This window comes from Suillus fuscotomentosus, assembly GCF_016647785.1.
Source record: "Suillus fuscotomentosus strain FC203 chromosome Unknown F5891scaffold_395, whole genome shotgun sequence".
NCBI lineage: Eukaryota > Fungi > Basidiomycota > Agaricomycetes > Boletales > Suillaceae > Suillus > Suillus fuscotomentosus.
In genome coordinates this window covers 5,372-17,335 of record NW_024539907.1, presented here as the reverse complement: position 1 = coordinate 17,335, position 11,964 = coordinate 5,372, and the positions used below count along the sequence as shown (strand labels likewise).

The 11,964-nt window shown below is 47.0% G+C and overlaps 2 protein-coding genes across 2 annotated transcripts; one reads left to right on the top strand and one right to left on the bottom strand.

Annotated features, from left to right (window-relative positions):
- Positions 1 to 1,308: 1,308 nt before the first annotated feature.
- F5891DRAFT_1178756 (uncharacterized protein) lies at positions 1,309 to 2,061 on the top strand. The gene is made up of 3 exons (XM_041365804.1): positions 1,309 to 1,388; positions 1,437 to 1,497; positions 1,548 to 2,061. The coding sequence occupies exons 1-3, from the start codon at positions 1,372 to 1,374 to the stop codon at positions 1,923 to 1,925; spliced, it is 456 nt and encodes a 151-aa protein (XP_041216288.1). The 5' UTR covers positions 1,309 to 1,371; the 3' UTR covers positions 1,926 to 2,061.
- A 1,829-nt stretch (positions 2,062 to 3,890) lies between these two features.
- F5891DRAFT_464193 (uncharacterized protein) lies at positions 3,891 to 4,432 on the bottom strand. The gene is made up of 3 exons (XM_041371917.1): positions 4,362 to 4,432; positions 4,231 to 4,311; positions 3,891 to 4,177 (listed from the first exon to the last, which is right to left on the bottom strand). The coding sequence occupies exons 1-3, from the start codon at positions 4,374 to 4,376 to the stop codon at positions 4,100 to 4,102; spliced, it is 174 nt and encodes a 57-aa protein (XP_041216287.1). The 5' UTR covers positions 4,377 to 4,432; the 3' UTR covers positions 3,891 to 4,099.
- Positions 4,433 to 11,964: the final 7,532 nt, after the last annotated feature.

Genomic DNA, 11,964 nt, shown 5'->3' with positions numbered 1-11,964 from the left:
ACTATTCTGTAAGTATTTCGACGTTTACATCTGTAACGTTAAGATATCTTTACAGCTCAATCATCGTCGACTTAGGACAGAATCCGTAGCAGAACAGGCGGTCGAACCTCCGCCTTTTCTTCTGCTGTGCGATTATTTTTAACCTTTGGATTTGGATTGATAGCTCAAGACAGTGGTTGATCTCTAGAGCATTTATAATGATCATGGAACTATGGAACTTTCTTTTGGAATATCCAGATCAGATACATACGGTAGGCAAATTGACTGTTTGTCGCGCTCTTCACGTGCAGTGCCAACCCGGCGGCCTGCCGAAGTGCTATATTTGCACAGCAAGGAACGCCAAATTAACTGGATGGATGTCTACAGGATTTTTACAGGATTTTTTTTGGCGATGCTGGGAACTTAGGGAGCTTAAAAGTGTGACACACATTATGATTTCCTGTTCCCACCTTTTTGACTTTTTCCTGTGTAAGCCAGAGAGACACTGATGATGTCGACACACAAGGGTATGTTCCATTTGTCTGCCTGCATCTTGTGCTTGATTATTAAGGTATCGTTGAACAGAAAGTACACATGACTCCGACGGAATGAAGGCATAGGCCGAGTCACAATGTCAGCAGCACGTAACCATTAGGTTGGCCTTCGGTAGCTGAGCATCCCTCGGAGGCAAAGGCCTCATAACGATGGCGGGTTTTGCTATGTTCTTCTCGGGCTCTCGAGGTTCCGATGGAAGGTTGCGATGTGGAATACTTCGGCCTCCTTATCGCTGTTGTGAGCGCTAATTGTATTATAAGCGTTGTTGATATACACTTTATTTCTCGCGCTCCCGTTTTCCTTTTCTATCAGGCACGGCTCGCCACATTCACCGACTGGCCTCACTGATGGCTGTTTACAACCAAGACAGATCAAAACATGATGTTCATAGTTAGAAGGTCATGGTCGAGCTTGCCAACCGCGTGGGAGTCGAGGCCAAGGCCAGGGCTAAACTTTGAAAAGTAGCTTCAGGCATCACCCGGGGTTAGTCCAACATGACACCACCGAAATGAATCTCATCTTGACAGTCAGTCTCTGGCCTTTTGTCGTCCGCGGTACTTTGTCATTCGCCGTTCCGCCCCAAAGGACTACTGGCGGGGTAGCTTTGATGATCAATTTTCATCTCTTTCCGTTCTTGTCCTAGCTGGCCTTGCATGCCACCGGTTCTTGGCCTGCGGACAACCTTTGGTTCTTTGCCTACATGCTACCTTTACTTGTCGGCCTTCATGGTCATTTCTGCCAGTCTATGCCACTACATAAATCTCAGAACTATGTCCGCGACACTTCCTAAGTTTCGAAACCATATCCTTGAGTCCCTCTTACCCAGCGGATCGCAGAATGAATTATAACTACTGGTGCGCCCGTACTCCTACGTTTCTTTTTGGTATTGATCCCCTGCATAGGCATGAGGATTCGGATCTATACAGGGCATTGCGTCCAGAATGGCCAAGATTGGTCGATAATGTGTGTTTCGCCTGTGCTTGTAACAGCAATGTACTAATATTTCGCTGTAGGGCCTGTCGTCCTCTCAGCCTCAACAGAACTGCCTGCCTTCGGTTCCAGAGAATCCCCCGCCCATGGTTACTCAGCATCACCAGCCACCCCCCATTGAGGGTCTCCCTCACCCTGTCCATGACAGCCCATCAGAATCACATACATCTAGCCGCTTGTTTGTCTGCAAGTGGAATGATGGTCACGGTCCATGCGACACGACCACCGCAAGTGTAGAAGAGCTCGTGAACCATTTGTCGTCATCCCATCTTCCACCACCTGGTCCCATCACTTTGAAATGCAAATGGCAGGGGTGTAGACTCCAAAAGCTCATTTGCCGAAATACAATCCTTCGGCACATCCGTCAGATTGATCTCGGAATCAGTCCTCGACGCCAATAGTAGGTTACTTCGAGTCGTATTATGGGTAAACTCTGTCTACATCCATAGCCGTATTAATTACGATTGCATCGACTACCGTTCAATATTTGTTTCCCCTTGAGACCTTTGTTATGTTTCCCTTTTATATTCATGTTACTTCATGCCTTCGTCCTTAAAAATGTATCTTAATCGATTATATGTCCGTCCGGTGCCGTCATTCTCGAGATTCTCAGTAATTTCAATCGTGTTCTGAAGACAACAAGAGCAGGGTTTAGAGCTACTATGCTAGGATCGACAAAACAAGATACCAAACAGTGCAATAAGCAAGAAATGTTACCAGAAAGCGAGAAACAAATATAAGCGCGGGGGGGAGACATATATAAGTGCGAAGGGAAAACATGACACAAGTGTGAGGGGATCAAATCACATAACGTGATGCGGAGGGTCTCAGTACGTGAGGTGCAGGACGCGATAAATGGAGCTAGTAGAAAACAATATACTAGCTACTGACTGTTAACAAATGACAATGACAAAAGGATAACGAAGGCTGACATCTCAGCGCTCGGCCTCGGGATTCGTGCAGTTCTAGTCGTAGTTTCATGCTTAGGAACGAAAATATATGTAATAAAGGAAAACAAAAACATATCGATATGCATGGGCACGAGTCGACGCCGAAACGTCGCTCGTCTGTCCAGTGTCCCCCATTTGGACGACTCGCCTTTATGATGGCCATTATACTGTCGCACAGTCTCACCAGATGCCATTTCACAGAGCCAGGCAGTATGATCCGAGGACGCTAAGAATTGAGTGGATATATAAGGCTATTATAGCGATATTATAGAGTCGACAGGTGAATTTCTCAAGATAAGCTGAATCAGCACTCAGCGGAGCCTCAAGCTTCAAGGCCTCATCGAAAACCTCATCGGATCTCGAACGGCGAGACGAATCTCGATATCATCCATCCAAATCCAAATGAAATTAGTAAAGCGTTCCACAAGTGTTCCTTGGGTCGGCACCTAATTAACGTGTCTATAGGTTTCCTTCACTGTAAGCGACCTCGCTCATTTCCACACAATCCAACCATTCAGCGGCATATGGGACAAATTAAACACGGCCTTCTTCAGGTCTCCCAGAAAGAAGGACTAGCCTGAATTCCCTATCACCGAGCGAAAGCGTTGAAGTAATCTGCATGCAGACTCGTATAAACAGGATCATGAGTCAATGACGAGACGATTCACGTCATGCAGGATTCCCGCATTTTGCACCATAGACAACAAGTTCAGTGGCTTATCGGTAAGATGCAGGGATTCGACATGTTGCTGCTATGGGTAAGGCTTGGACTGATACTATCGCCACACACGAGAGCAGACCTGCCATGAAAGGTGTGTCTTTATTTTGGCGCCTTGGTCATGGAACCAAAAACCATTACCGGGAACGTGAACTTGGCCTTGTTAAGTAGCAGCTTTGCCGCCTTGAAGCAATCTATCGTAACTGTTATTGTTCCATCAGAGGCTGAGGCCTCAAATTTAGTGCGGCGACAACTACGACCGTCTAATTTATGTAACACATGTTTTACAACACACTTGCTGTGGTGTCGATCTCGTTGGACATACTGTGCAATCGTGATGCTACGTAAATATTACGAGGATAAGTGTCATTGTAGCGGTCGTAGCAACTTTAGTATAGAATTAGATTTCCTGATTTAGCGATTCTATAATGCATTGCCACGCGACCTTGGAAGGCAGATCCCAACAGATTGATTGATCCCAGGATCTCCTCGACTAAAGTGCAAGAAATCGATCGCAGATATAAACGGATGAGTTACATGTGCGACGAGACGAATGAATACAGTACTAGTGATGCGATGATCCTGTAGGTCCATGAATGTGGGATGTGCAATAAATAACTCTAAGTGGGCTCTACTATAGGTTGTGAATCTCATTGGTTTGCTTTTACAAGGCCGGACACTGAACGTATTATTAGAAAATGACATCACTTAGTAGCTGTTTGCGAATGGGTGCTATGATAGGTGAGGTAAGAGTAGGAAGTAGTTTAATCACCCTGCTTAGTTTTGTAGCCATGATCAGACCATTTGATAGAAGGAAGTCAGCTGTTCCTCGAATACAGCATGGTCCCGGCTTACAGGTCTGCAATTGGAAGAAAAAAATAGAACACTTCTCATTCCGAACAGCCTGTTATGAATCGGCGGAGGACACCCACAGTAACTGTGCGTGGCCTTCCCCATCTACCTTCACCACCACAATCTGGGTACCCTATATGATGACTCATGAGAAGAATGTTTTCTGGAATGATGTAGTATTCCTACATCGGCATTATGGTTGGTGGCCTGCACAGTATTGTACTTGATTTCACCGCCAGATGCCCAGTAGAAGACTCGAGTGCCATTCTAAGAGTTCGGTCAGGATGAATGTCAAAGTCAGGTAGGATGCAGCTTACTGGGAAAGCGTTCATGGGCAAAACAGTAGAAACCACACACAAACGTTGAGTTTGGAGAAGCTGGAGGCTGAGAGAAACATGATACCGTCCTCCTGTTTTACAGCAGCGCGTCTGTATGCAGATTACTTCAACGCTTTCGCTCGGTGATAGGGAATTCAGGCTAGCTCTTCTTTCTGAGAAACCTGAAGAGGGACGTGTCTAATTTGTCCCATATGCCGCTGAATGGTTGGATTGTGTGGAAATTGGATGAGGCAGAACTTAAAATCGCCTGCCCGTTGAAAAGGGTAATGAGGGTCTAAGAATAGAGTTTGCGGTTAGCTTATGTAACAATTCGTATGCACGGGGCTCAATATTCAATATTCAATTGTCATACTAGAGCAAATACGCACTGCAGGTAAACTGCCACATGTTGAATAGTTCCACTCCATCAACCAGTGGCGTAAACGACAAAGGGTCGCAACTCACCCTACTCCGGATCGTCAGGGAAATGGACACAGTCTGGGGGCAAGTCTGTCACAGACTCCGGGGGTATGGGCAGCCGCTCGTCGTCTTTAGGTACCTCAGCTTCTTAGACCTCATTCATTCAATGACCCTTTTCAACGGGTAGGCGATTTTAAGTTCTGCCTCATCGGATTCTCGAACGGCGAGCTACGAATCTCGATATCATCCGTCCAAATCCAAATGAAATTAGTAAAGCGTTCCATAACTGTTCCTTGGGTCGGCACCCAATTAACGTGTCTATAGGTTTCCTTCACTGTAAGCGACCTCGCTCATTTCCAATTTCCACACAATCCAACCATTCAGCGGCATATGGGACAAATTAGACACGGCCCTCTTCAGGTTTCTCAGAAAGAAGAGCTAGCCTGACTTCCCTATCACCGAGCGAAAGCGTTGAGGTAATCTGCATACAGAGACAGGAGGACGGCATCATGTTTTTTTTGTCCTAGAAGCTCTGCATGCCGCCGGTTCTTGGCCTACATGTTATCTTTAGTTGTCGGCCTTCATGGTCGTTTGTGCCAGTCTACGCCACTGCATAAGTCTCCAAACTATGTCTACTTAAGTTTCAAACCATATCCTTGAGTCCCTCCCTCTTACCCAACGGATCGCAGAATGTATTATAACTACTGGTACGTTCGTACTCCCACGTTTCCTTTTGATGTTCATCCCTTGCACAGGCGGAAAGATTCACAGCTATACAAAACATCGCTTGAAGAACGGCTAGGATTTGTCGTTAATGTGTTTCGTCTGTGCTTGTAAACAGTAATGTGCTAATATTTCGCTGTAGGACCTGTTGTTCTCTCAGCCTCGACAGAACTACCTGTCTTCGGTTCCAGAGGATCCCCCGCCCGTGGTTACTCAGCATCGCCAGCATCACACCACGTATGACGGAGACTTAATGAGCAACGACCAGCATGATATCCACGTGTACGATTTCCTTAACGTCCCCGTTTAAGGGAAATTAACACCTTCATTGATAGTGCCACTGGACAGCCTTCGCAGAACGCCTCTTTCAACCATCTCCACTCCAACGATCCGTTTGTTAACAATCCGGAGTCTCCTGGTAACGTTTCCGGATCAAACCCCATTGAGGGTCGTCCTCACCCGGTCCATAACAACCCATCAAAAACGCATACATCTAGCAGCTTGTATGTCTGCAAGTGGAATGATGGTCACGGTCCATGTGACATGACCCTAAATGAACGAGAGATGAAGAACCACATACCATCCCATCTCCCACGTGGGTCTCGTCTCACCCTTCTGAGATGTCAGTGGGAGGGATGCGCACGCCAACGGCCCATGCGCCGAGACACGATCATACGCCATATCCGTCAGATTGAACTCGGAATCAGTCCTCGACGGCAGTAGTAGGTTGCTTCGAGTCGTATCATGGCTAAACTTCGTCTACATCCATAGCCGTATTAATTACGATCGCATGGACTGCCGTTCAATATGAAACCTTTGCTATGTTTCCCTTTTGTATTCATGTTACTCCATGCCTTCGTCCTTAAAAATACATCTTAATCAATTATATGTCCGTCCGGTGCCGTCATTCTCGAGATTCTCAGTAATTTCAATCGTGTTCTGAAGACAACAAGAGCAGGGTTTAGAGCTGCCATACTAGGATCGACAAAACAAGATACCAAACAGTGCGATAGCAAGAAATATTACCAGAAAGCAAGAAACAAGATATAAGCGCGGGGGGGAGACATATATAAGTGCGAAGATGACACAAGTGTGGGGATCGAATCACATAAAGTGATGTGGAGGGTCTCAGTACGTGAGGTGCAGAACGCGATAGACGGAGTTAGTAGAAAACAATATAGCTACTGGCTGTTAACAAATGACAATGACAAAAGGCTGACATCTCAGCCTCGGAAAAGAACTGAGATCTTCGTACGGCTCTAGTCGTAGGTTTATGCTTGTTAGTTTAGGAACGAAAATATATGTAATAAAGAAAACAAAAACATATCGCAAGGGCATGAGCCGGCGTCAAAACGTCGCTCGTCTGTCCCTCATTTGGTTTGCGCTCGCACAGCCTCATTCTCCAGATCTCTCTATCTCGGATTGTTCGGACTCTGACAGAGGGTCTCAGAGACAGCACCAAAGGCTCCTTATGATGAGGGTGCGAGAGACACCCATGGTGTCCTAAAGACCGTCAGACCATGAGAAGCACTAAAAAGTGCTGCCAATAGTGGCCGAAGTAATTGTGATTAACAGGGCTGTGAATGTGTGACGGAGTCTAGCCATATATGACCCGAAGCGACCTTGTCCGGCGTCGGGGTTTGATCTCGAGGTGAATTTGACGTATGTGGCGAATGGCTGTGTCTCGGCGCAAGAGGTTTTGGAATGTACATCCCTCCCATTGACATTTCATACGGGTGCGACCAGGCGGTGGAAGATGGGATGACGATACGTGGTGAGCGATCTCTCCTTCATTTAGGATCTCGTTGCATGGGCCCTGACCATCATTCCACTCGCAGAGCAACAAGAGGTTAGATGCGTGCAACTCTGATTTGATGCCATGGACCGGGTGATGATGACCCTTAATGGGGATTGATTCGGAAACGTCTCCAGAAGACCCCACACTGTTAGCAAATGGAGCGTCGGAGAAAGGAGAGGGGGAATGGTTGAAAGAGGCGTTATGTCCAGTAGCACTATTGAGTGAATTAATTTCCGTTAAACAGGGACATCGAGGGAATTGTACTTCTGAGCATAGTGCTGATCGTTCTCGAGAAACGAGTGCGTCAAATCACTTGAAAAGAGACTACTACTTTGAGAAAACCCTGGAAGGGTAGACACTTGATCGTTTCTCGCCGAGTCTCTGCCATACATAAGGTGACGCTGAGTAACCATGATTGGGAAATCCCCTGGAGACCAAGTCAAGGAGTAATCCTGTTGAGGCTGAGAGGACGACGGGCTCTATAGCAAAAATATTAGCATACTACTGTTTACGGGCAGACGAAACATACATCATCGACAAATTCCAGCTGTTCCGCACCCGATGCCTTGGATAACTCCGAATCCTGCCGCCTATGCAAGGGATCAACACCGACAAGAAACATCGGAGTATGGACCCACCAGAAATCATAATATATTGTGCGATCGGCTGAGGAAGATTCGTGCGATTCTGTTTGTTTGTCATGGACCAGGCGAGAATGTCCTTCATTGCTCGTCGTGTCTCCCCCATACGTAAGGTGATGCTGAGTAACCACAGTTGGGGGATCCCCTGGAGGCGAAGGTAAACGGTAGCTTTGCTGAGGCTGAGAGAACGACGAGCCCTACAGCAAATATATATCAGCTCACTACTGTTCACAAGCACAGACGAAATATACCTTAGCGACAGATCCTGGCCGTGCTGCACACAATGCCTTAGATAGCTCTGAATCCTGCCGCCTATGCAAGGGATCAACACCAAAAAGAAATGTCGAAGTACGGACACACCAGAAATCATAATCCATTCTGCGCTCCGCTGGGGAAGCGACTGGACATCGGTTTTTTTGAAAAAGGGAATAACTTATATAGCGGTATAAGCTGGCATGGATGACCATGAAGGACGACAACCAAAGACCAAAGATAGTTTGTAGGCCAAGAACCGGTGGCATGCAGGGCCAGCTAGGACAAGAAGGGAACAATATTGATACGTGCAGGCCAAAGGCCAGAGACTGGCAGGAATGACCATGAAGGACGACAACCAAAGACCAAACTTGTAGACGGCTTGTAGGCCAAGAAGGGAGACAATATTGATACGCGCAGGCCAAAGGCCAGAGACTGGCATCTGTGACTCGGAGACTTGCGCCCCCAAGTAACGCTTGAAGCGAACTTTATCGGTAACACCTGGAGAGGATCTCGAAATGTGCCCCCGATGATGCGGAATATGGTGCGCCATTTCATTTAGATACGCTGGCCATAATGTAAGTTTAACTCTAGCGTTGGCCTCCACTCCCACAAACCATGCGTTTTCATGTATCTTGATTGTGATCGGCCATCTGTGATCCGAGCTGGCCTTCAGTGACCCTAGTTGGCCGATGTGAAGACGCTGCTGACATCCCAAGGAAAATGGTAAGAGATAAGGCATGCCAAAAAACGTTTACATGGCGCTCACCGAAAGTGATATGAAGGCCGAAATATTTTCCATTGCAACCTTCCTGAAACGCAACTTGAATGTACGATTCTGGGCCAAACCTGAAGAACCCAAAATAAACGTTACTGAACCCGGTACAGTTGTCAGATATCATCGTGATTCGGCCTTGTAACAATAAAGGGTCAGTCCAAGGCCATTTGTACTTTCTGTTCAACGGTACCTCGATGATAACGACATTAGTAAGCGTGGAGTGCAGGTAGATAACGACTCGGACATGCATCAGTGTCTTTCTGACTTGCACAGGAAAGAGTAGGAAGGTAGGGGTCTAGGAAATCATGATTTTGATCACACTTATAAGCCCAAGTTCCCAGCACTGCGAAAAAAATACCTGAACAAACTGACGACCAAACTTGGTGGTCTTCGTAGTTGCAAATATAGCACTTTGGCAGGCAGGCCGCTGGGATAGCACTGCACGTGAGGAACACAGCGAACACTGGATTTACATACCGCATGGATATATCTGATCTGGATATTCCAGAATGAGGTTCCATAATTATCATAGATACTCCCCACTATCTCGAGCTGTCGACCTATGCATAGCACAAGAAAAAGTGTTCCGTTGATCTAATTCGGCCCCGAGGATAAGCCCCACTGTGAGGTTTGTTTGCCAAAATTTGACCAAATTTCTATCCGGCGTGTCTTGTGACCCACGAACAACCACGTCGTCGATTTCTTCAATGAATCCTGCAGGTGTACAGTGCAATTCCTTTATCAACCTTCTCCAGCTCGTTTGGCTTGTAGTGTAAATAAGATTCACACCGACTTCTGCCCAAGGCCCTCGGCCTACTGCCGGTTGCCAATTGCCATTGGCAGAATGGCAGACTTCTGCCCATCACATGCGGGGCGCTTGCAAACAACTACCGATTATGTACGTTCGGTCTGCGCAGTGCGAACGATCTGAAGCACTGACATCTTGCTATAGGGACAGTCGACTTCTTAGCCTCAGCAATACTTCACGCGTTCTGTGCTAGAGGATTCTCCTGGCAATTCTACGCCCACTGTTTCCCAGCATCACGTTGCATGTGACAACGTCCTTGATGCATGTATATTGCCGATCCCAATAGCTCAGGGCGACATTCAAAGGTACGAGATCCTTGGATGGTATCGACGATCTTGTTCTTAGCGGATCAAATTTCTTTTTTTTAGTGATGCTGCTGGATGGCATGTACGCCGCGTTTCTTCAAGCTATCCTCCCTGTGCCTTTTCCAACTGTTTGCCTGCCCATATTCCTATGGACTTCTCTGACGCAAATTTCCATTACGACCCACGTCACCCATTGCAAGAAGAAGTTTACCCTCATCCTCAATATGTGCCAATGTGGTCAACGATGATAAGTCAGGATCGCACACCGATCGTGCGTCTGTGTGCCAGTGGAATGATGGCTATGGTATATGTGGGAGGAGTATAAATGTAGCCAGGACCGGGGAACATATGACATAGCTCTGAATCCTGCCGCCTATGCAAGGGATCAACACCAAAAAAAATGTCGAAGTACGGACACACCAGAAATCATAATACATTCTGCGCTCCGCTGGGGAAGAGCGACTGGACATTGATTTTTTGAAAAAGGGAATAACTTATATAGCGGCATGACGTTGACCAACGACGAGGAGGTGACAAATCAAGAACGATTCAGGCCGGCTACTTGAATTAAGCCCACTGGCAGTGTGATCGATTTTAAGTTTACCATCACAGACCAGGACCGGTCCGCTAACGCAACTGATAACAAGAAAAAAGAAATGCGATGATCCAGCTTCGTCTGCGCTGATGCTGCTGTTCGTCGACATAATCTTAGGGTAGTTGGGCTGGATCGAGCGAAACTCAAGGTGGGACGCGAGTAGCTGGGTAGGACAACTGATCGCGGATTGAATCGTGTCAGACTTGAATAGGAAAACAGTATGGTTAATGCGTGGCAAATACTATTGGATTAATGATAATTCTAAGCGTGTGCGTGAATATGATAAAGGCTAATCGACTGCGAAACGAAATCTCAAGGAAAGGGAGAGGCGGGTGCGTGCAAAATGAGAGGACGTTCGGAGCGAGACCGAGTTCCAGCGAGACCGAGCTCGTCGTCGAAAGGAAGGCAAAGGGAGGGAACGAACAAGAACGCGCCGCTTTCGCTCAATTGGACGTTTGGTGCCGGAAACTTCCGTAGGCTCCCATACCAGCACCTTGCTGACGACGACGATCAACATAATGTACCAACGAAATGAAATTGAGTTTGGCTTACCTCAAGGGTCACACTAGAAGAGGGATGGCTGCTATTCTTTATGAACCTTCCGGGCCAGAATGGAATGTACACAAATATAGCCAAGCAGACGGGAATCGTATCGCCCAGATAGAAGGCTGTCTTACTTGTGCTGAGATTGACGCGGAAGCCCTGACTAGCTTCCACAACACGGTAGACAGAACAAATCTATCCAAGTATTAGTCAAAGGCTCTGAGATTACTGTCTACATGCAACAGGAGCCAGAAGTCCGACACAACTGACCGCCAAGGCAGCGGCGAGTGTTCGCCAGTCACTATACCAGGGTTGTTTTGAGTCTTGCACCCAGACATCCTGTTCCTCAATGCAAACCTTGTAGAGGAATCGTGTGCAAACGGCACAAAAGAAACCGAAGGAGAACAGTTGTATGGAGAGGCCGGCCAACAAATCTGACAGGTACAGTCAGACCAGATTCCCACAGGCAAACGCCAGGTGCAAGGACATACGTGAAGTTCTGTCGATGCCAAACTTTGAACCTTGGATGTAGTCAATGAGGCACCTATCGCCTTTGGTACCACATCATCAGAGAGGATCATTCAAGAAAAATTCAGCGCCCATCTGGATTACAAGGGTAGTCACGTCGGACGAGATGAATATGGTGGTGAGCCACCTCACTGAAAGTAAGACGTGACGATCGCAGTCGATTTCACCAGCAAGGTGACCAAAAAGAGCATAATTTGCGGCAACGAAGGAAC

Excerpts from the sequence above, each read along its gene's own strand:
- F5891DRAFT_1178756 (XM_041365804.1), top strand. Across the intron at positions 1,498-1,547 it reads GGCCAAGATTGGTCGATAAT|GGCCTGTCGTCCTCTCAGCC; the intron begins GTGTGTTTCGCC and ends ATTTCGCTGTAG.
- F5891DRAFT_464193 (XM_041371917.1), bottom strand. Across the intron at positions 4,178-4,230 it reads CCACCAACCATAATGCCGAT|GGTACCCAGATTGTGGTGGT; the intron begins GTAGGAATACTA and ends GTCATCATATAG.